Source organism: Labrus bergylta, chromosome 1, assembly GCF_963930695.1.
Source record: "Labrus bergylta chromosome 1, fLabBer1.1, whole genome shotgun sequence".
NCBI classification, from domain to species: Eukaryota; Metazoa; Chordata; class Actinopteri; order Labriformes; family Labridae; genus Labrus; species Labrus bergylta.
The window spans coordinates 30,651,331-30,675,421 of record NC_089195.1 but is presented as its reverse complement, the minus strand read 5'-3'; the positions used below and the strand labels follow the sequence as shown (position 1 = coordinate 30,675,421).

The 24,091-nt window shown below is 39.1% G+C and overlaps 2 protein-coding genes and 1 long non-coding RNA gene across 4 annotated transcripts in view; 1 reads left to right on the top strand and 2 right to left on the bottom strand.

Annotated features, from left to right (window-relative positions):
• LOC109978641 (uncharacterized) overlaps positions 1–10,333 on the top strand; it is a 39,367-nt gene extending 29,034 nt beyond the window's left edge. Inside the window, exons 1-5 of one of the 2 annotated variants that reach the window (XM_065958214.1) lie at positions 794–834; positions 987–1,373; positions 8,934–9,074; positions 9,220–9,281; positions 9,392–10,333. In XM_065958214.1, coding sequence (XP_065814286.1) covers positions 798–834; positions 987–1,373; positions 8,934–9,074; positions 9,220–9,281; positions 9,392–9,451 — 687 coding nt within the window. In that variant the 5' untranslated portion in view covers positions 794–797 and the 3' untranslated portion in view covers positions 9,452–10,333. Of the gene's footprint in view, positions 1–793; positions 835–986; positions 1,374–8,933; positions 9,075–9,219; positions 9,282–9,391 lie in introns of those variants that run through there. The other variant, XM_065958233.1, reaches the window with a different exon arrangement.
• Positions 10,334–10,487: 154 nt separating this feature from the next.
• LOC109992787 (uncharacterized) lies at positions 10,488–14,671 on the bottom strand. Its single transcript, XM_065958087.1, has 5 exons — positions 14,542–14,671; positions 14,006–14,389; positions 11,003–11,146; positions 10,816–10,877; positions 10,488–10,733 (listed from the first exon to the last, which is right to left on the bottom strand). Exons 1-5 carry the CDS (start codon positions 14,576–14,578, stop codon positions 10,611–10,613), a joined length of 750 nt encoding a protein of 249 aa, XP_065814159.1. The 5' UTR covers positions 14,579–14,671; the 3' UTR covers positions 10,488–10,610.
• Positions 14,672–17,546: 2,875 nt separating this feature from the next.
• Positions 17,547–20,885, bottom strand: LOC109975738 (uncharacterized). Its single transcript, XR_002277152.3, has 4 exons — positions 20,750–20,885; positions 18,300–18,443; positions 18,113–18,174; positions 17,547–18,030 (listed from the first exon to the last, which is right to left on the bottom strand). It is a non-coding gene; the product is annotated as an uncharacterized lncRNA (long non-coding RNA).
• Positions 20,886–24,091: the final 3,206 nt, after the last annotated feature.

Here is a 24,091-nt window from a genome sequence, read left to right as displayed (position 1 = left end):
CCAACATTCAAAACCAGACATGGTCGCACTTTAATCAAGAAAACACATCTGCTAATGTAACATCATCTTAAACAACACTTGTCTCCTTAGAAGTTGCTATTCTGAAGGGCTTCTGACCGTCCATGGAGTCTTGTAATCCGTGCTGGGTGGAGCCCAGCTTCCGTTCATTACTGCTAGTTAACGTGAGCACGAGCTTCGGTCAATGTGCTGCAGCTGACTGATAAACAATGCTGCAGAGTTTTGGCAGCCAGAAGTTTGTTGCAAAATCTCCCAAGTGAAATGTGTAGCAGAGGAAGATGTGATGATTCATTATCATATGTGTTATTACATCAACAGAAACTGTAAAAAAAAACCATGCTGACTAATCGTTTACAGATTAGGAAAAGGACAACAACAAAGAAACTCAAGCAACATGATTAACCTGAACATCATTTGATCCCAAGTAACACAAGAACCCAACAACATGCGCTGAGACCCAAAGAATGACCACAAATGGAAGGTGAAGTAAGAAACTAAAAGAGACAGAAGTGTTAAAAAGAGATAATAGCAGTTAAATGAATTAAATAAAAGCATTAAAAGTTAATAGAGGATGTTAGAGAAAGACACAATGAGAGAATAAGACATCAAAGTCCAAAATGTCACATTGGGTGACATCTACAGAAAAAAATCAAAAAAAATCTGACTCACTCACCTCACTGGCCAATCAGAGCGTCTGCTTCCTTTAATGGAAACATCTACATGGGTGTGATGTCAGTGAGACCTGTGTCTCTGTCTTCACATCTCAGACCTCGTCACTCATGGAGGGCCGTCACGTTGTTCTGCTCCTGGTCTCAGGTAATTCTTTTGATTAACAGTTTGGATGATTTAATACAAGGATGTTTTTACATTAAAAGAAGAATACTAACGTTCTAGTGCCCTTGTCATTTTGTCTTCCTGTATAGCTGTGCACATTTTAAACTGCTGTTATGATCTTGTTTGAATTCCAGCAGTGGTTTCTTTGAGTCCAGACTGTGTTTGTGGATCAGAATTGAAGGTGACAGTCAGACCAGGAGACAACATCACTCTCTACTGTGACTGCAAAAGATCAACTGGAGTTTACATCATGTGGTACAGGAACTGTTCTCATGAGAACCAGCCTTCACTCGTTCTGAAACGTAACACGGGCTCCTGGACAGAAAGTCTTCCTCCTAATTTCCACTTATTGAAGAACCAGTCCTCTGACTCCTACGACCTGCTGATTCTGAACATCACTGAGTCAGATGAAGGTCTTTACTACTGTGGAACTGAAGAACCAAAAGTGGAGGATAAGGAACACATAACTTCTAGATATATTTACTACAGCTACAGCAACATCACAACAAGAATCATATTCAGTAAGTACACTCTGTCTTTGTGTGACTGTGATTTCAGTGGCTTAAATAATTTGAACATTACAAATAAATCATTCACTGAATTAATGATGTCAGACCAAAAAAATCATCCGCTAAGATCATCAGACAACACATTCATACTTTTGTAAAATGAATGATTAATTTGCAAAGAAAGTGTTGTACAGGATGATGATCACCAGATCATCAATGACCAATATGACTACAACTAACTCGAAAGACAAGTGGCAGAAATACTATTAACTGAAATGTAATTAATATAGCTTAAATAAATGGACGATCAGGAGGTATTTGAGTAGTGAAAAAAGAAGAGGTGTGAACACACACACACACACACACACACACACACACACACACACATATATATATATATACATACATTCAGAAAGACTCAACCTGTCTGCAAAGTTAAATACTACAAAAAATTTAATTTTTTCTTTAATTAAGAACATTGACTTTCTCAAGATGTTGTTTTTTTGGTCAAAAAGTTGTCAAAAGTAAACAAAACTGATTGTGATGAATTTAAAAATATTGAAACCCTGATTTAAAAAAATAATAATAATCACAAGAAAACATAAAATGTTTACAGAAAATGATACACCGTTTTGAATTTAATGTCAGCAACACTTTTCAAAAGTTGGGACAGGGTCATGTGTACCGCTCTGTTGCATCACACTTTTCTTTAAACAACACAGGAGACCAGTTTCTGTAACTTTAAGAGGGTAATGTTTTACCATTCTTGCTTAATGTAGGATTTAAAATGTTCAACAGTTCAAGGACTCCTTTTACACCTTTCATAAAGCTCAAAAACACTTTTAAAGGGTGACAAGTCGGGACTGCAGGAAGTGCCAGTTTAGCACTGAGACTCTTTCTTACAGGGCAAGGCAAGTTTATTTATAGAGCACATTTCAACAACAATTCAAAGTGCTTCACACAAAACATCAAAAGCATCATGACAGAGGAAAGAAGAGAAACATTAAAATAGGAAATTTAAAAATGACTGAAATTATTAAATCTGAAAATATGTTCAAATAAAAATAATTCAAATGAAATTAATTGAAATAAATAAAGTAAAAATATAAAAAGAGTTAAAAGTTACAGTGCAGAGTTAAGATTTCAAATCTCATTCAAATTGTTTATTGAAAGGCAGCTGTAAACAGGTGTGTCTTCAACCTCGATTTAAAAGAGCTGAGAGTTTCAGCAGACCTGCAGTTTTCTGCGAGTTTGTTCCAGATTTAGGGAGCATACAAATTGAACGTGGCTGCTACGTGCTACATCAACAGTAGTTCAATCTGTACACTAGTGTGTTTATAATTAGATCAATCACACTTATAGTAATTATTTATTTAATAATAATAAACTATTTTCTGATATTTTCGGTCTACCCTACCACGGCCCTCTTCTCTCGCTCGATGACTCTTAGCAAAACTAGAGTCGGCTCGGACGGACCTAGCAGCCAAAGAACATACCCTTTCGGGTTCTCTGGCCTGGACTTATCTAAGATCAGGCAGATCCTGTCGCAAAATAATGCAGAAAAACTAGTTCATGCATTTGTTACCTCCAGGTTGGATTATTGTAATTCTCTTTTGTCAGGGTGCTCTGGTAAGTCTCTAAAGACTCTTCAACTAGTCCAGAACGCTGCAGCTCGTGTACTGACTAGAACTAGGAAAAGGGACCACATTACTCCTGTGTTGGCTTCTCTGCACTGGCTCCCTATACAATCTAGAATAGAGTTCAAGATCCTTCTTCTCACTTACAAAGCTCTAAATGACCAGGCACCATCTTATCTTAAAGAGCTACTAGTGCCGTACTGCCCCTCGAGAACACTACGGTCCCAGAATGCAGGCCTGCTAGTGGTACCTACAGTCTCTAAATGTACTATGGGAGGTAAAGTCTTCAGTTATCAGGCTCCTCTCCTCTGGAATCATCTTCCAGCCGGAGTCCGGGAGGCAGACACAGTCTGTATTTTTAAGAATAGACTTAAAACTTTCCTTTTTGATAAATCTTATAGTTAGGACTGGTGTAGACCAGCTCCTAGTTATGCTTCTATAGGCTTAGACTACCGGGGGAACTGGCGCCTTGAGCTCCTCTCTCTCTCACTGTGCATATACAGTACATCATATTACTGCATGTATCGATCTGTAAATCTCAGTCACTAACCACCTACTTTCCTGGGAGCTCTTGAGCTCTCTTTCCCCCAATTCACACATACTCCGTAATCATGATCATTGTGTTCACACAGTGCGCGCCACCAACGGCACCACGCTCTGCTCCGTTTCAAATACGCAGCGAGCAGAGGTGTAAAGTAAGGAATTACATTTACTCGCGTTACTGTAATTGAGCAGTACTTACTACTTTTGAAGTCCTTTTTAAAATCTGTACTTTTACCTTTATTTCAGTAGGTTTTCTGTTAAGTTTTGTAATTCGCTACATTTTAAATCACATCCGTTACTGAGTAAAAAAATAGGCCTGCTATGAATGATTTTCCCTCATCGGGTTGCCAACCGTCCCGTAAAATACGGAATCGTCCCGTATTTTACACTTTGATATTGCGTCCCGTTTTGAATCAATACGGGACGCGGTATTTCCCGTATTTCCAAGATGCCTTGAACTCAGCATCATTCAGCCCGATTCAGCCGGCTAGTTCTCGCCTCCTCAGAGCGTCCGTTGGTTTGTTTGGTTCTTTTTTGGCATGAGCAATAAGAGCTCTTTAGTGATTGGGTGAGAGAAAGTCATAGGAGTCAGAAGGAAACATGTCTGCAGGTGTCTGTCGAGATATCATCAATACAACATCAATATATCGACAGTAGACACTTAATTAATACAATAAGAAAATAGTTCAAAACCATATTAATCGTATCATTCATGATTTCATGAGAAAACAACAAAAACAAAAGACAGAAGGACAGAATAAATGAATAAAAATACTATTAAATTCGTACTGTTTATTTAATAAAAAATCTGTCATCTTACTGCTCCCCTCTATGTTACAGCAGTGTCAAAAGCACTTTAATAATACTCTGTTAATGAATTAATGTTAAGTTAATAACTTTATTTTATGTTTAAGTTAAGTTGTAAATTAGATAGGCCTAGCTAGTAGTAATCATCTGCTGACGTCCTGTTAGGTGCATTTCATTGTGCATACATGACTGTATCTGCCTTTACACTGATGTTTTGCGTTTTTGTAAATTATTTCAGAAAAGAAAGTGTTAATAAAGCACTTAAAACTTTAAGTATGACTCTTACTACTTCATTAAAACCACGTTTTAAATCATGATTCACCACAACTGGTGCCCCACCCCACCGTTCGGCCAGTGGTGGTCAGGCCCCTTCTGAGTTGCACCCCGCTGCAGGGTGTCCTTTATTTTTCTGCTTGGAAGGTGGCAACCCTACTCATCGCACCGGAGCGAAGAGAGAGAGAGAGACAGAGAGAGAGACAGAGAGAGAGAGAGACAGAGAGACAGACAGAGAGAGAGACAGAGAGAGACAGAGAGAGAGAGACAGAGAGCGATACAGAGAGAGACAGAGAGAGATACAGAGAGAGAGAGACAGAGAGAGAGACAGAGAGAGAGACAGAGAGAGACAGAGAGAGATACAGAGAGAGACAGAGAGAGATACAGAGAGAGAGAGAGAGATACAGAGCGAGAGACAGAGAGAGAGAGACAGAGAGAGAGACAGAGAGAGAGACAGAGAGAGACAGAGAGAGATACAGAGAGAGATACAGAGAGAGAGAGACAGAGAGAGATACAGAGAGAGAGAGAGAGATACAGAGAGAGAGACAGAGAGAGACAGAGAGAGATACAGAGAGAGACAGAGAGAGATACAGAGAGAGAGAGAGAGAGATACAGAGAGAGATACAGAGAGAGAGAGAGAGATACAGAGAGAGATACAGAGAGAGAGAGAGAGATACAGAGAGAGAGACAGAGAGAGATACAGAGAGAGAGAGACAGAGAGAGATACAGAGAGAGACAGAGAGAGATACAGAGAGAGATACAGAGAGAGAGACAGAGAGAGAGACAGAGAGAGACAGAGAGAGAGACAGAGAGAGACAGACAGAGAGACAGAGAGAGACAGAGAGAGAGACATAGAGAGAGAAAGAGAGAGAGACAGAGAGCGATACAGAGAGAGACAGAGAGAGATACAGAGAGAGAGAGACAGAGAGAGAGACAGAGAGAGAGACAGAGAGAGACAGAGAGAGATACAGAGAGAGACAGAGAGAGATACAGAGAGAGAGAGAGAGATACAGAGCGAGAGACAGAGAGAGAGAGACAGAGAGAGAGACAGAGAGAGAGACAGAGAGAGACAGAGAGAGAGACAGAGAGAGACAGACAGAGAGACAGAGAGAGACAGAGAGAGAGACATAGAGAGAGAAAGAGAGAGAGACAGAGAGCGATACAGAGAGAGACAGAGAGAGATACAGAGAGAGAGAGACAGAGAGAGAGACAGAGAGAGAGACAGAGAGAGACAGAGAGAGATACAGAGAGAGAGAGAGAGATACAGAGCGAGAGACAGAGAGAGAGAGACAGAGAGAGAGACAGAGAGAGAGACAGAGAGAGAGAGAGAGATACAGAGAGAGATACAGAGAGAGAGAGACAGAGAGAGATACAGAGAGAGAGAGAGAGATACAGAGAGAGAGACAGAGAGAGACAGAGAGAGATACAGAGAGAGACAGAGAGAGATACAGAGAGAGAGAGAGAGAGATACAGAGAGAGATACAGAGAGAGAGAGAGAGATACAGAGAGAGAGACAGAGAGAGAGAGAGAGAGAGAGAGAGATACAGAGAGAGATACAGAGAGAGATACAGAGAGAGAGAGACAGAGAGAGATACAGAGAGAGACAGAGAGAGATACAGAGAGAGATACAGAGAGAGATACAGAGAGAGAGACAGAGAGAGACAGAGAGAGAGACAGAGAGAGACAGACAGAGAGACAGAGAGAGACAGAGAGAGAGACATAGAGAGAGAAAGAGAGAGAGACAGAGAGAGATGCCACTACAGCTAGTGCAGCACGGATAAGCTCCTCCACTACTGTGGGTCTACCTGCTGAAGGTGTTTATAAACTGATGTCTCATTGTCTTAAGTCCAACATGATTCAAATAAGTTGGCTGTGGTTCTTACTCTTGGGCAAAGAAGTGGCTGAGGATGCTTTTTCTCACTGCAGCGTTCGCGACTACAATCGCCGCTGCAGCTCCGAGCGATAAACACATTTAGTTCCGGAAAGTTTTTCACAATAAAAGTCCCTTAATGACATCTCTGTGTTGTGCTTTTCTTTTGAAACAGACGTATGAGGAAAGTGGGTGTTATAAGCTGCTGCATCTTAACACATCTGAGACGTGTGAAAATAAATACTTCAAACCAAACAGATTCAGTTAGAAGCTTCAGTAGCTAATAGGTAAACAAACAGTGACTAAGACATCTAATATATAAGCTCATAAAGGCTCAATTTAAAACAATAAATGGATTATCTTTCATCTCAGGTTTATTTGCAGCTAAATCAGCCTTTGATGCTGTCTTTGAGACTAACCAGCCTCAGAATAATAAAACTAAAAACACTAAAATACTCTTTACACTGCTCATGATTGAGACAAAGATCCTTTTAGTATTTTCTTAAATAGTTTAAACATTTCCCTTCATAAAACAGCTGATTACTTGAACATATAATCCTTGATTATTTATCCATCATTATGTATATTTTGTTTTTAGGCTATGAGAAAATGTTTATCAGAAAAGATAAATCTTTGTTAAGATTTGCCGTTAATTAAAAAAACTTTGAGATTAATTTCCTCTCGTCCTTTTTTCACAACACGAGAGATGCGTTGTTAAAAAAAAGTAACTAAGTAACTTTTACTTAAAGTACATTTTAAACAAGTTACTTTTTACTTTTACTTGAGTACATTTTTAATCTGGTACTTTTACTTGTACTTAAGTAACATTTTAGCAAAGTAACAGTACTTTTAATTGAGTAGAATATATTAGTACTCTTTACACCTCTGGCAGCGAGTCTGTTTTCGCCGGAGTACGCTGCAGGCACGCGTCAAGCTGGACAGAATATGACAGCCCGGACAGGAAGTCAGACAAGGAAACGCACAGAGCGTCCAGTCAATTTTAAAATTAAACACAATATGCAGACTCACGATCGTATTTTTCATCACTTTATCAACATTACGTCAAAACAGGTATCGAATTAACCACAATGCATCCTCAGAAAGACAAAGCAACATGTTGTTTGCATGTTTTACTCTTTATTCCCGCGGGATCTTGTAGTTGTCCTGTGATGTGTCATAGGTGTGCTGACGTCCCAGAAACAGATCCAGTGTGAATGGGCGCGAGCCGTCCGAAGGAGCAAAACCGTGGCACTGACAGACCGCGGCACGCACGGAATATGTGTAAATTGGGGGTTAGGCTCCTTGAAATTGTTGGTTGACGGCCTGCCAGAACAACCCCCAAACCCCCCAACCCCCCAACCCCCACCCCCTTACTCCCTATCCCTCTTCCTGAATTTTATCCCATCTCTCCCCCTATCCCTTTCCAAGCCCGGCGCAGTCTAGGCCTGTGAAGGCTGATGAGCCCGGGATCAGGCCGAAGATTTCTGACTTTTAATAAGGCAGTTTTTTGTTGTTGGTCTTTTGTATAAAGTTTAATTTTATACAAAAGACCAACAACCAACAATTGTATTTTAGTGTCTCGTGAGTTTATGAAGATAAAGACTGTAAAGATTTTACAAAGTAGTAGTTGCAATAATGAGCTTAAACTGCACATCATTTACAAGTAAAAAGATATTTATTAAAAAAGATTTCTAAAATAAGAGAAAATGTCTATCCACAGGCAACACTCTCTAAAGAACACAAGGGGAGGCTCTCAGCGTACTGAAACACCCATGTAAGACCATAACATCATCTGCTGAGATCATCAGCACACTTATACTGTGTTTTTTTAAAGGTGCTCTATGGAGATTTGGTAGAGAAATGTGAAAGTTGGAGAAATGTACAGATTCTGTGGTATGTGTTCATTACTCTATATGCTTCTATAGAAGTACAATGTGACAGAGCAAAGCAGAGAGATGATCACCAATGACCAAAGTGACTACAACAACAGCAAAGACAGGAAATGTGGAAAGCCAAAATAAGTGGGTGGGCAACAGGAGGTACCTGAGAAATTAGTTTAAAAAGACATTTAATGCAGATATGTTGAGATAAGAAGAACAAATATGTTTAAATATCTGAGTACTTTTCACATTGTGAATTAAGTCAAAGGTTTCCATGCAGTGGCTCATTTTTCTTCTGCTAATTAAAACGTGCAGTAGATCTGATCAAACTCGTAGCTCTCTCCTTCATCACTCGTATGACTATCATTACAAGCTCCAATGTTTTGTCAGTGGTTATAATGCCACTGATGGGACTCCAAAGCCCCCTGCAGTAACAGACGGGTGATGTCACTCTGGCTTAGTCCATTCATTCTTACAGGCTGTGGTTGCACACCAGAGAAAAATTAGATACATTGAAAACCAACATTTTAAACATCTAATCCACATTCTATATTTGACCTAGCCTCCAGTGACTCCGGTGACTCCATCGGTCCACCCCATGTTGAGCCTGGTGTATCTTGGATGATGGTGTTCAGTCCAGCCATCACGGTCCTCTCCACCTTCCTGTGCCTGACTTTTGTTTATCTCTGCAGTCAGAATGCAGGTAAATACACAACAATCACTTTTTACCTGTTAAGTATAGACATTTTGAATCGACTAAAATACAAATGAATCATATTGATTGTGATGGATCATTGAATGAATGAAGTCGTTGTCTAACAAGAAACCTTTTATTTATGATTCTACAGATGAAAAAGATCAAATGACTGAGAGAAGACCTGACATGGGAGAGGAAAGTACAGTGAATCAGGTAAGGACTTTCTTTGGTATTTTCATGGTCTCAGACCCATTAGACATCTTTGCAGCAGTAGAGACTCTGTACTAATGACACTCATGTTACTGTGTCTGATTACCTTTCAGGATGAAGACGCATGTTTCACCAGAGTTGTGTTCTTGGTTGCAGATGGACAGAACAAATAGATTGGCTTTGTATGAGCGAACATCACACAAGCTCCACTTCAAACGTCTCACAAAGTCTTTAGAGTCCGAGTTTAAAGACCTGTTATATTTGTACACAGTGATGATGCCTTTTGTGGGCGGAGTCAAAATGGTGTCAGAAAGTCAGCTAGTGGTGTTGACTTAACTGTTTGTTTGTTTGTTTTCTGGCTTCTTGCCTTCACTTGATAAGACGGTGTATAGAGTAGTAAACAGGAAAGAGAGAGGGGGGAATAACGTGGTAATGGAACCCAGACCCGTCCACCCAGAGGACCAGAGCTTTCTCACATTCGGGGCAACCCAACCACCAGGTCAACTGTGGTGATGAATTAACACTTAGTTCTTCGGCAGATGTTCAGCAGAAGCAGCTTTTGAAGACCCTTGTTTTCTATCACAATGACGTTAATCATCCTACTACGACGCTCGCTGGCCGATTATCATCCAATTCGTCAATGTCTTCAGACACATTCACGTTGTTATGGAAGAGTTTGTGGAGTCACAGAGTACATTTAAAGAAATGAATATTATTTTCACCATCTATTTGTAATAAATATTCAAATTAATCAAAGTACGTTGTTGGTGTATTTCTGTTAAAAGGTCAAGCAGATCTAAGAAAGGTTGAGCCCAACAGGAGCCACAAAAAAGTGATAAGATTGATGACAAAATTCAACAGAAATTCTAATTGATTCTATGAGAACCTTTATTCAAGGTTGTCATTTTTTACACAGTTTGGGTAAAATATGGTCAAATCTAAGTTGAGCAACCTCAGAGCAGACAAAGCCTTGCCTTCCACACGATACTGAGGCTCCTGCTTGTTAAATTAATAAATTGTTAAATTGCCAATGTCTCTTGTTTCTTCAGATTTTAATCATCAAATCCAATAAACGAATAAGCTGTTTTTTCTATGTTTTTTCAAGTTTTTGAATTTTCATACTCAGCTCTGCTACTCATCCCACATTGCATGTTCCTTACAAATGTGGCACCATTTAAAAGGGAAATAAACAGTCTTTCCAAAGATTTATTGCCAAGAAGCATTGTTCCAACAAAGAAATAAATCTACCAAACACAAATGTCCTTACTTTTTGTTCGATGTTTATGTCAACATTACAAAATTATTTTTTTTGTTCCTCTGGTCTTAGGTCTGTTACATCCTATATGTATTAAGAGCAGAATAGGTGCAGAAGTCAGAAGTCTGCGGTTCCTTCTTCTTCTTTGGTCTCTTTGATTTCTGACGGATTTCCACAGCAGCATAGCACACATCGTCATCCTAAGATTGGATATTTGTCATTTAGAAGCCCAACCTTGAACATATTTAATGCTTTGATACATTACACTTTAATGATAGATACCTGGCTCTGTCTTGGATGACCTCTAGTGTCAGGTCTTTGCTGATCAACAGGATGTTCTTCAGCTGCAGGAATAAATATAACATCAGTACAGCACAATGAAACTCACACAGTGGAAGAGACATTAAGGTGTCTTTGTGATTAAAAACAAATATGTGGATACATATTCTAGAAAAAGTGAGGTAGTTACCCTTCTTACTGCAGTGATAGACCACAAGTGAGGAGAGGAGAGTGGAGACAATAGATACAACTGGACACAGACAGAAGATCAGAATCCAGCACTCATTACAGTCCTGAGGCATCTTGGGGGGAGGAGTCTCATTCGTTTCCGCATCTAAATGAAAGTTGTGTTGATTACGTTCATTTAACTCTGATCTACAGAAAAATTCCTAAAAAGTTGTAGAAAGTTGTAGAAACTTCAAAACATTGAAATCCCATATTTGAATGAAAATAGCACAAAGACAACATAAATTGATGAAACTGGGATATTTTATTGTTTTTGGAAAAAAATAATGCTAAGGCAGCTTAGCAAATTTATAGGGACATGTCGGACAAAAGCACCAATTTTTTTAAACATAGCTTTCAATTTTTTTTTCTCTTTTGGGGGGGGCACTTCATCAAGTTGGCGGTTCTAAGATGGCGGCCATGTAAAGTCTGTTAGTGCCAATATGTCTTCCAAGCCACTTAGAAAGTCAATCTTGGCGACAATATATTTTCTGAGTGGAGGAATGCATTAAAATATGGAAAAAATTTGGTAATTTTGTCCGACGTGTCCCCATCCGTTCCAATTCTGGTCCGAAGCTGCCTGACTAAAAGTCTGAAAAATGGTAAAAAACAAACAAACAAACATCCATAACTGAATCAGAATTCAAATGATGAATTAGAATAATATGTTATGCCCGCCACCTATCGTAGTGCACGTTCTGCCCGCTCGCCTCATGGACTGTAAATGTTACGTTCACCTGCCTGGGAGCTGGAGTCTGACGTCACTTTCCTGCACTGTCCACTTTGCCATTTCATTTTCGAGTTGGTTTGAATTATGATCACTTTTTAGCACGGCAAGTTTGAAAATGAAAAGCCAAAGACCTTTTAGTTTTCATTTGAATTATGTCATACAATATGCAAACATAGAGAACAAAGGTATAATGCAAACTGGATGACTGAATATTCATTTTAAATATAGGTTAAATAATGCACTTATAATCTGAAAATTAAAACGTGTTTCTGTTGATGCATTTGAATTTTCAAATTAGCTTTATCATTTCAATTTTGATCACTAATCGCTTCCATACTAGCAGGCCCGCATTCTGGGACCGTAGTGTTGTCGAGGGGCAGTACGGCACTAGTAGCTCCTTAAGATAAGATGGTGCCTGGTCATTTAGAGCTTTGTAAGTGAGAAGAAGGATCTTGAACTCTATTCTAGATTGTATAGGGAGCCAGTGCAGAGAAGCCAACACAGGAGTAATGTGGTCCCTTTTCCTAGTTCTAGTCAGTACACGAGCTGCAGCGTTCTGGACTAGTTGAAGAGTCTTTAGAGACTTACCAGAGCACCCTGACAAAAGAGAATTACAATAATCCAACCTGGAGGTAACAAATGCATGAACTAGTTTTTCTGCATTATTTTGCGACAGGATCTGCCTGATCTTAGATAAGTCCAGGCCAGAGAACCTGAAAGGGTATGTTCTTTGGCTGCTAGGTCCGTGCGAGCCGACTCTAGTTTTGCTAAGAGTCATCGAGCGAGAGAAGAGGGCCGTGGTAGGGTAGACCGAAAATATCAGAAAATAGTTTATTATTATTAAATAAATAATTACGATAAGTGTGATTGATCTAATTATAAACACACTAGTGTACAGATTGAACTACTGTTGATGTAGCACGTAGCAGCCACGTTCAATTTGTATGCTCCTTAAATCTGGAACAAACTCCCAGAAAACTGCAGGTCTGCTGAAACTCTCAGCTCTTTTAAATCGAGGTTGAAGACACACCTGTTTACAGCTGCCTTTCAATAAACAATTTGAATGAGATTTGAAATCTTAACTCTGCACTGTAACTTTTAACTCTTTTTATATTTTTACTTTATTTATTTCAATTAATTTCATTTGAATAATATTTATTTGAACATATTTTCAGATTTAATAATTTCAGTCATTTTTAAATTTCCTATTTTAATGTTTCTCTTCTTTCCTCTGTCATGATGCTTTTGATGTTTTGTGTGAAGCACTTTGAATTGTTGTTGAAATGTGCTCTATAAATAAACTTGCCTTGCCCTGTAAGAAAGACTCTCAGTGCTAAACTGGCACTTCCTGCAGTCCTGACTTGTCACCCATTAAAAGTGTTTTTGAGCTGTATGAAAGGTGTAAAAGGAGTCCTTGAACTGTTGAACATTTTAAATCCTACATTAAGCAAGAATGGTAAAACATTACCCTCTTAAAGTTACAGAAACTGGTCTCCTGTGTTGTTTAAAGAAAAGTGTGATGCAACAGAGCGGTACACATGACCCTGTCCCAACTTTTGAAAAGTGTTGCTGGCATTAAATTCAAATAGGTGTATCATTTTCTGTAAACATTTTATGTTTTCTTGTGATTATTATTTTTTTTTAAAAATCAGGGTTTCAATATTTTTAAATTCATCACAATCAGTTTTGTTTACTTTTGACAACTTTTTGACCAAAAAAACAACATCTTGAGAAAGTCAATGTTCTTAATTTTTTTTTTTTTAGTATTTAACTTTGCAGACAAGTTGAGTCTTTCTGAATGTATGTATATATATATATATATATATATATATATATATATATATGTGTGTGTGTGTGTGTGTGTGTGTGTGTGTGTGTGTGTGTGTGTATGTGTGTGTGTGTGTTCACACCTCTTCTTTTTTCACTACTCAAATACCTCCTGATCGTCCATTTATTTAAGCTATATTAATTACATTTCAGTTAATAGTATTTCTGCCACTTGTCTTTCGAGTTAGTTGTAGTCATATTGGTCATTGATGATCTGGTGATCATCATCCTGTACAACACTTTCTTTGCAAATTAGTCATTCATTTTACAAAAGTATGAATGTGTTGTCTGATGAGCTTAGCGGATGATGTTTATGGTCTGACATCATTAATTCAGTGAATGATTTATTTGTAATATTCAAATTATTGAATCCACTGAAATCACAGTCACACAAAGACAGAGCGTACTTACTGAATATGATTCTTCTTGTGATGTTGCTGTAGCTGTAGTAAATATATCTAGAAGTTATGTTTTCCTTATCCTCCACTTTTGGTTCTTCAGTTCCACAGTAGTAAAGACCTTCATCTGACTCAGTGATGTTCAGGATCAGCAGGTCGTAGGATTCAGAAGACTGGTTCTTCAAGAAGTGGAAATTAGGAGGAAGATTTTGTTTCAGTATATTCTTTACTTTAAGAACGAGTGAAGGCTGGTTCTCATGAGAACAGTTCCGGTACCACACGATGTAAACTCCAGTTGATGTTTTACAGTCACAGTAGAGAATGATGTTGTCTCCTGGTCTGACCGTCACCTTCAACTCTGATCCACAAACACAGTCAGGACTCAAGGAAACCACTGCTGGAATTCAAACAAGATCATAACAGCAGTTTAAAATGTGCACGGCTATACAGGAAGACAAAATGACAAGGGCACTAGAACGTTAATATTCTTCTTTTAATGTAAAAACATCCTTGTATTAAATCATCCAAACTGTTAATCAAAAGAATTACCTGAGACCAGGAGCAGAACAACGTGACGGCCCTCCATGAGTGACGAGGTCTGAGATGTGAAGACAGAGACACAGGTCTCACTGACATCACACCCATGTAGATGTTTCCATTAAAGGAAGCAGACGTTGTGATTGGTCAGTGAGGTGGAACATTTTTTTTTTTTTTTTTTTGCAGATGCCACCTATTTTAGACTTTGATGTCTTATTCTCTCATTGTGTCTTTCCCTAACATCCTCTATTAACTTTAAATGCTTTTATTTAATTCATTTAACTGCTATTATCTGTTTTTAAAATTTCTGTCTCTTTTAGTTTCTTACTTCACCTTCCATTTGTGGTCATTCTTTGGGTCTCAGCGCATGTTGTTGGGTTCTTGTGTTACTTGGGTTCAAATGATGTTCAGGTTAATCATGTTGCTTGAGTATCTTTGTTGTTGTCCTTTTCCTAATCTGTAAACGATTAGTCAGCATGTTTTTTTAAAGTATGTTTTGTTGGAATAACACATATGATAATGAATCATCACATCTTCCTCTGCTACACATTTCACTTGGGAGATTTTGCAACAAACTTCTGGCTGCCAAAACTCTGCAGCATTGTTTATCAGTCAGCTGCAGCACATTGACCGAAGCTCGTACTCACGTTAACTAGCAGTCATGAACGGAAGCTGGGCTCCACCTAGCACGGATTACAAGACTCCATGGACGGTCAGAAGCCCTTCAGAATAGCAACTTCTAAGGAGACAAGTGTTGTTTAAGATGACGTTACATTAGCAGATGTGTTTTCTTGATTAAAGTGCGACCATGTCTGGTTTTGAATGTTGGTTTAGGCAGGAACCTGTTCTCCCCTCTTTCCAGTACTGCGTACTGCCACTAGATGTTTTAAATTTAGACATGAGAATGCAGACGAAAACCCCACTGAACATGTGCTACACTCTGCTTCATATGTGCAACCAGAGCTGACCTTATTTGATCTCCTCCAACACTGATCCACAAATCCCATCACGGTTGCAGGAAAAAACTCCTGGAATACAAATGCAGAAAAACAAGTCAAAAATAGGGAATGATTTCATAGCACAGCAGATAAAACGTAATCTAACAAAAAAATTACCCAAGATGACAGCAAGCAAAAAGCACAGCCTGTCCATGTGTTGACGACAACCAGGAGGTGAGAGGTAGTGAAACAGTAAATTTATGACCTGTGCACACATTTCCCTTCAAAGAAATGTGACCTGTGATTGGCTCATTGAATGGAACATTTTCCTCTGCGGTTGTTTTGTGACAGATGTATGATGCATCAACAACGAATTAAATCAACGGAAACCAACCAACAAAACCTGAATGAGGGCAGCAGGCATTATCGTCTATTATGAAACGAAATTATGTTATTGTCATATCATTGACACTCTTTTGTCATCAATTTCCTATTAGAGGATGAAAAACCTATTCTCTACTATAAGCTAGTGGTTTTTTGTGTGCGCAAAAATCCCCTGAAAAACAAAAAGTACATTTATTAATGTCAAAATAGCATTAAGAAAATTCTGATTTTACTGCCTTATTTTAGAGGATTTGGCCCTCGTTTTTTGAGGTCTGCTCAGCAACAACCATAGACTGTATAAAACATGGACGTAAAGGCAGGGTTGGTCATTTTATCCAGATACACTTTTTAAGATTTTGGTTGAAATTGTCTTTCGGTCCTGACAAATGAAGCCTGTAAAAAAAGGTACCCATCTGATGAACCAATCACGTCTCACTGTCTCCCTGTCTCCCTGCTCGTTCTATACTCTTTGTGTGCACTAGCCCACACTCAAAGCGTGTCACCGATGACGGAGTTTATACTGTGAGTTTGTTGTTGGCCGTTGTTGTGAGTAGTAAAATAGTCAGGTTTTTTAAAAATAGATATTTTGATAAAGTTTAGTGTTTACTTACCTCTAAATGTAGTTTCTTCACAATGCAAGCGATGAGCTGAGGTCCGCTTCTGGAGCAACGGCGCTCGTGCATGTAAGTGAGGGGCGTGGCTTTTGAGGGAGCACATAGGAGGGGGGGTGGGTGTAGACGGATGCTACTTTCAAAATCAGGCTAGTTTTTGAAAATGACCAACCCTGCCTTTAAGCTCTGTTCAGACTGCTACATTTACGCCCCTGTGACGTTGCTTTCAATCTGAATGTTGCGGAGGTGCAATGGGGGGGGCGAAGTGATCCACCCTCTGTACCATCTTTGGAGGGAGTAACAGAGGCGTTACATAGCTGAGACAGGATCAGCGGAGCCAGCGGGGAGGCACGGCGCTGTGTGTGTGTGTGTGTGTGTGTGTGTGTGTGTGTGTGTGCATGTCTGACTGTGTGTGTATGTGAAGCTCCTGTTGTGCTGTGCTTCTGCAACGCCGAAAAGAAAAGTGAATTCACAGACTGGCACTCCAATATCACGCTGTCACAAAATCAATATGAATGCACAAAGACGTGATGAAGGTTGAGCTTAGTTACGGCTCTTTAATGAAAAAGCTTTAGTACTTTATACTTACTGATCGTTCTCAGAGACAGTGTCAGACTCACACTCTTTTTTTGCACCCTTGGCTGGTTATGCTTTGTGCGCATGTGCTTGGGTCTTTCTTCAGTCACTATCTGTCTTGCCACCATAAAGTGTGAACCTTGACAACGAAGCTGTGAACTAACCTGCAGCTTCAGTGTGCCTGTGTGATGAGCTGTGCCGTCGTATGAGGGGCTTTTTTGTCAGTGTGGGTTTCCTGTGAGCCGGACTGATGCCAGGGTGCTACATCATGTGTTATAAGTTGACTTTGTTGTTTACTCTTTGTTTTCATGGGATGTCTTGCAAACATTGGGTCAGGGTCTTGAAGAAGCTATAAGAAAATGTTACAGTATCTGTCTTGTGTTGCGAGCTTTTGTATGTATTCCCTCTACACAAAAAAGAGGATAAAGGTTTTAGTATCTTTAACAGAATCAGCTCCAACATAATTGATACTTGTATTGCATCAGACTGCACAGGCAAAGCAGCATGGTTGATCGTTAGCTTGAGATAAAAACAGGAAATTGCCAGAGAACAGTCTAGATTCAGACCAGCAGCCATTACAAACTTTATGAAATTGATCTCAATTAAGAATATAAAGATTCTGAAGATGAAGTGTAATCAACCACGACAAACACTTATGAGATTGTTCTTCATTTCTGATTTTTACAGCTCCTTTAATTTTCAAAAGTCATCTCAGTGGCGCAAGGAAATAAGACCACATGACGCATATTTTCCGTGATGAATGTTGTGGTTAATACAGCCAGCAATATTTGAACTATGCAATGACAGAATGGTCTATATATATCAACAATATAAAATTCATTTTTTTTGTTCCTCTGGTCTTAGGCCTGTTACATCTTAGATGTATTAAGAGCAGAATAGGTGCAGAAGTCAGAAGTCTGCGGTTCCTTCTTCTTCTTTGGTCTCTTTGATTTCTGATGGATTTCCACAGCAGCATAGCACACATCGTCATCCTAAGATTGAATATTTGTCATTTAGAAGCCCAAACTTGAACATATTTAATGCTTTGATACATTACACTTTAGTGATAGATACCTGGCTCTGTCTTGGATGACCTCTAGTGTCAGGTCTTTGCTGATCAACAGGATGTTCTTCAGCTGCAGGAATAAATATAACATCAGTACAGCACAATGAAACTGACACAGTGGAAGAGACATTAAGGTGTCTTTGTGATTAAAAACAAACATGTGGATACATATTCTAGAAAAAGTGAGGTAGTTACCCTTCTTACAGCAGTGATAGACCACAAGTGAGGAGAGGAGAGAGGAGACAATAGATACAACTGGACACAGACAGAAGATCAGAATCCAGCACTCATTACAGTCCTGAAGCATCTTGGGGCAAGAGGTCGCATTCGGTTCTGCATCTAAATGAGTTGTGTAAAAAGCTGTGTTGATTAAATTCATTTAACTCTGATCTACAAACACAATTCCTAAAAAGTTGGGACATATGTAGAATCTAAAAAAACATTGAAACCCCATATTTGAATGAAAATAGCACAAAGACAACGTGAATTGTTGAAACTGGGATATTTTATTGTTTTTGGAAAAGTATATGCCCAATTTGATGCAAACGACATGTTTCAAAAAAATTGGGAAGGTGGAAAGAAAAGGCTGGAAAATGATTAACAAAAAAACACCCAAGGTTAACTGTCAACAAGTTTCCAGCTCGTCTCCTCCTGCCTGAAACAAAGCCAGCAAGAGGCTCTTTCTGCTGCCTCCCCCAACACACATACACACGCTAACACATATAGATCTGTACACTCGTAGTCGTTCAAACACCTCAGAGACATAGATCGTGCTGAGACCAACCTTAACTCAGTCCTGCCTGTGTAGACAATAGACCACGCCAGAAGACTACTCTGTTAAGTGTCCGCCATCTTACAGGATGCCGCCATCTTTCCCTCTCTCTCTCTCTCTCTCTCTTTCTCTCGTCCACACACACACACGCAAACACACACACACACACACACACAGACACATACACCCACACACACACACACACACACAAGTGTGTTGTTGATTGAGTTGTATTGATTTTGGATTGATGTGGCTTTAATTAAATAAACTCTATTACAATTTAAGAAAGCAGTTGTTTGTGATTACTTGTGTATAATCATTGTAATACAGCAGGGTGCAAGGGCTTTGTGCACAGATTTCAAGCCTTCAATTTATGAATTACAGGTTGTTAATTATTAATAATATTAGTAGTTAATTAATTAATTCATGACTGAATTTGTGATCATTTTGTTATTTTCCCCTGATTTTAGGGTGGTGCCCCATTCTGATCAACTCAGTTTAATAACATTGTTAATTTATATCAATTATTCATTAAGAAAACATATTAATATTAATTTGATAATCAAATTTTGACTATCTAAACATAATTGTTGTTCACATATTAGCTCTGCAAAACCCCAACAATACTGTGTGTGTGATTGACCTAATTATAAACACACTAGTGTACAAATTGAACTACTATTGATGCACCTAGCAACCATGTTGGATTTTAACTCGGGATTATGAAACGTCTCTGGGTTTCTAAGTAGAAATTCTGACTACAGGGGGGGCGCTCCTGATGAAGTTTCAAATGAGCAACTGGGAGTTCCTGACTTCCAAGATCAAATAGAACGCACCATTACTGCACATGGCACGAGTAACATGAACATTTTATGAAGGCACCATTAATGCTGAACCATGTATACAGGAGTAAGAGCTACATGTGCTGCCAAATAGAGAACTTCTTTTCTTACGTGTTTCAGCAACACAATCCCAAACTATGTTCTGGACATTTTACGACAGTATGTCCCTGTAAGAAAGAGTCCAGGTGCTAAACTGGCACTTCCTGCAGTCCCGACTTGTCACCCATTGAAAGTGTTTTTTAACTTTATGAAAGGTGTAAAAGGAGTCCTTAAACTGTTGAGGATTTTAAATCCTACATTAAGCAAGAATGGTAAAACATTACACTCTTAAAGTGACAGAAACTGGTCTCCTCAGTTCCCAAAACGCTTTAAAGTGTTGTTTAAAGAAAAGTGTGATGCAACAGAGCGGTACACATGACCCTGTCCTGACTTTTGAAAAGTGTTGCTAGCATTAAATTCAAAACGGCGTATAATTTTCTGTAAACATTTTCTGTTTTCTTGTGCTTATTTCAAATCAATTCAGGGTTTTAATATTTTTAGATTCATCACATTTTGTTTGATTTACTTTTTAACACAACGTGCAAACTTTTTGCCCAAAAAAACTATAACATGAGAAAGTCAATGTTCTTAATTTAATTTTTTGTAGTATTTAACTTTGCAGACAGGTTGAGTCTTTCTGAATGTATGTATATATATATTTGTGTGTGTGTGTGTGTGTGTGTGTGTGTGTGTGTGTGTGTGTGTGTGTGTTCACACCTCTTCTTTTTTCACTTCTTAATAGAATTTCTGCCACTTCTGTTTCGAGTTAGTTGTAGTCATATTGGTCATTGATGATCTGGTGATCATCATCCTGTACAACACTTTCTTCGCAAATTAATCATTCATTTTACAAAAGTATGAATGTGTTGTCTGATGATCTTAGCGGATGATGTTTATGGTCTGACATCATTAATTCAGTGAATGATTTTATGTATTATTCAAATGATTGAATCCACTGAAATCACAGTCACACAAAGACAGAGCGTACTTACTGAATATGATTCTTGTTGTGATGTTGCTGTAGATATAAATATATTTAGAAGTTATTTGCTCCTTATCCTCCACTTTTTGTTCTTCAGTTCCACAGTAGTAAAGACCGTCATCTGACTCAGTGATGTTCAAGATCAGCAGGTCGTAGGAGTCAGAGTGTGTGTGTGTGTGTGTGTGTGTGTGTGTGTGTGTGTGTGTGTGTGTGTGTGTGTGTGTGAGAGAGAGAGATTGTATGATGGAAACAAAGTGTGGTTGTTGCTGCTCTGACACAGGAAAAGGTACAAGACAAACCACAAATAAGCCACCAACAGAATGGGAGGCGTTGTGACAACATTACAATTATACAATAAGTTATTTTGAAGTTCATCAGTAATGTTCAAAATATATATTACATATAAGTCATCAACAGAAGACAGACGAAACATGGTGCCACATTATCCATTTGAAAACCTCTGAATTTCTCATCTCATTGGGAACTCATCATTTGTTGTTGTTTTCTAGCCACAACACAAACTTTTTTTATTGAACCAGGATTCATGCAGTCATGCACATAACCCTTCCACACATCGTGCTCACTGCAGTGGACAGCTATTCAGAAGCCTTTATCCACTAAGTTCATAGAGTTTGATAGATTGGTTTCACATCAGCCACTTCAGCAGACGTTGGTAAGTCAATCCATACACTGCCACCCACTGGCCAGCAGTTGTAAGTGCACCAGAAATTTCTCAGAATCAAGATGGCTGACAGAAGGTTAGAAATGAGTTTTCTTTTGAGATCCTTAGTATAGAAATGTTGACGGCCTCAGTGTTGGCCTCTCTACCTGTTTGTTCTCTCTTTTGCTTGCTGTGTTCTCCTTGTTGCAGGTAGATGTGGGTGGAGTCTGAGACGACTCTGTAATGCAGCACACCTGAGCATGCTGGTTTCAGGATGCTATAAAGCAGACCTGCTCAGTCCTCTCAACTCTTCCCTGGCCACCAGTCTGCCGTCAGCATTTGTTTGTATTGTAATGTGTTGTAGACATATACTCATTCATCCACACACACACACACACACACACACACACACACACACATACACACACACACACACACACACACACACACACACACATACACACACACACAACATTACTGACAAAAGTATAGTAAAACCTTCAAATAGATAAGTTTGACCTTGAACCCTTGAGTATCAGAGTGGTCCCTTTTTCGGTCTGGACTCTGAGCCCAACATGTCTTCCCTTGTGTATTATAAACTCCGTACATACAACAACCAAAGAGGGGAAATGAATCCTCACACTTCCTTCAATTAACTTTTAATGCTTTTATTTATTTTCATTTAATTGCTCTTATTACGTCTTTATTTCTTGCACGGATTACAAGACACCATGGACGGTCAGAAGACGTTCAGAATAACTTAGAAGCAACTTCTAATGAGACAAGTGTTGTTTAAGATGATGTGACATTAGCAGATGTGTTTTCTTGATTAAAGTGCGACCATGTCTGGTTTTGAATGTTGGTTTAGGCAGGAACCTGTTCTCCCCTCTTTCCAGTACTGCGTTCTGCCACTACATGTTTTAAATTTAGACATGAGAATGCAGACGAAAACCCCACTGAACATGTGCTACACTCTGCTTCATAAGTGCAACCAGAGCTGACCTCATTTGATCTCACAAAGGTGGGACGTGGTCACCCATATGACATAGATTCAGATATATTGATTGACTGATAGAACGTTATTGTCAGAGAACACTCTCAATAATGTTTTGCATATCTCAGCGGCTCCATTTGGAATATAAAAATTAAAGACAAGATACAAATATGCAAACATTTGACCCAACATTCAAACACTAAACAAGTATTCAGAAGCCTTTAATGTGCTTTGATCTGAGATTATTCTCCATTTTTAATTTAAGGATTGACTGGTGTAGTAAAGAGTTCACCGTTCATTCCTTAAAACTGACTGGTGCACTCCTGCATGTGTAACAGAGTTAGAATCTACCTCTATGTTGAATTTTTACAAACAGATAAGGCTGTCGCTACATGGTGGTTTAATAGAGCAACTGTGAGCTGTATTGGTCGGGCCACTAGCTGTTCACACGTAGCTCAGCAATGGAAAACTCTCCCCAGCTGAAGATGTGAGTCCTTTGAATTTGCATGAAACAGTACTGATTACTGTGTTCTGTTGATTTAAACACCAGAATAAAAAAGTGAACCAGAGTGAGAGCAACTCCTGTGTAGTTGTGGCTTCCTTCAACAAGACATGCAGAGAGACACAACCAGTCACCCATGTCTAATAGCGTGTTTAGAAGTAGCTGTGGTGGCTGCAGAGCAGTTGAATATCCACCTGAGGTTTTGCTTGACTTTAGACACCACACACTTCAAAGGGGGTTGAGCAGACTTGATTTCTTCAGCAGAGTGTGTGAAGTTGCATGAGGGTCTGTTCGTCACTTTCGGTTAACTGTGAATCTATCTGATCGTTCTTGGAATCGTGCTGTGGAGTGTATACAGTCAGATGGATAACTTGAGATAAAAACAAGAAATTGCCTGAAAACAGCTCACGTGAAACAACACTCACTACTATAATGAAAAGTTATGGATCCATTTCAATGAAGAAATATGAATATAAAGCTGTTACTATTTAAGTGCCAGAAACATTTAAATTATAGACTGTCAAATAAATGACTGGCAGAAAAGTTCAATCTTTCTTTGCATAGCGCCAATTCATAACAAGTGTTATTTCCAGACACTTTACAAAAAGTTGGTAAAAGACATTACTCATTGCTATATTACAAACTAAGTCCCAATGTTAATCCATCATTAGCGTAGCACTTTAGCAACATTTTAGCAAAAGTTACGGTTGCAAGAAAACTTTCTTTTAATAGGCAGAAATCTTGAGCAAATCCAGGCTCATGAAGAACAGCCATCCACCGAAACTGTGCCATGCTTGAAAACAGGATAGTGGGCGATGGGATAAGATGCTGGAAGAAGGGAAGACATGTTGGGCTCAGAGTCCAGACAGAAAAAGGGACCACTCTGATACTCAAGGGTTCAAGGTCAAACTTATCTATTTGAAGGTTTTACTATGCTTTTGTCAGTAATGTTATGTGTGTGCGTGTGCGTGCGTGCGTGCGCGTGCGTGCGCGTGCACGTGCGTGCGTGCGTGCGTGTGTGTGTGTGTGTGGATGAATGAGTATATGTCTACAACACATTACAATACAAACAAATGCTGACGGCAGACTGGTGGCCAGGGAAGAGTTGAGAGGACTGAGCAGGTCTGCTTTATAGCATCCTGAAACCAGCATGCTCAGGTGTGCTGCATTACAGAGTCGTCTCAGACTCCACCCA

Coding starts and splice junctions, on each gene's coding strand:
- LOC109992787 (XM_065958087.1), bottom strand. CDS start 14,578: ATGGAGGGCCGTCACGTTGTTCTGCTCCTGGTCTCAG. Junction 14,390..14,541: donor TGTTCTGCTCCTGGTCTCAG/GTAATTCTTTTG, acceptor TTTGAATTCCAG/CAGTGGTTTCCTTGAGTCCT. Junction 10,734..10,815: donor GTCATCCAAGACAGAGCCAG/GTATCTATCATT, acceptor ATCCAATCTTAG/GATGACGATGTGTGCTATGC.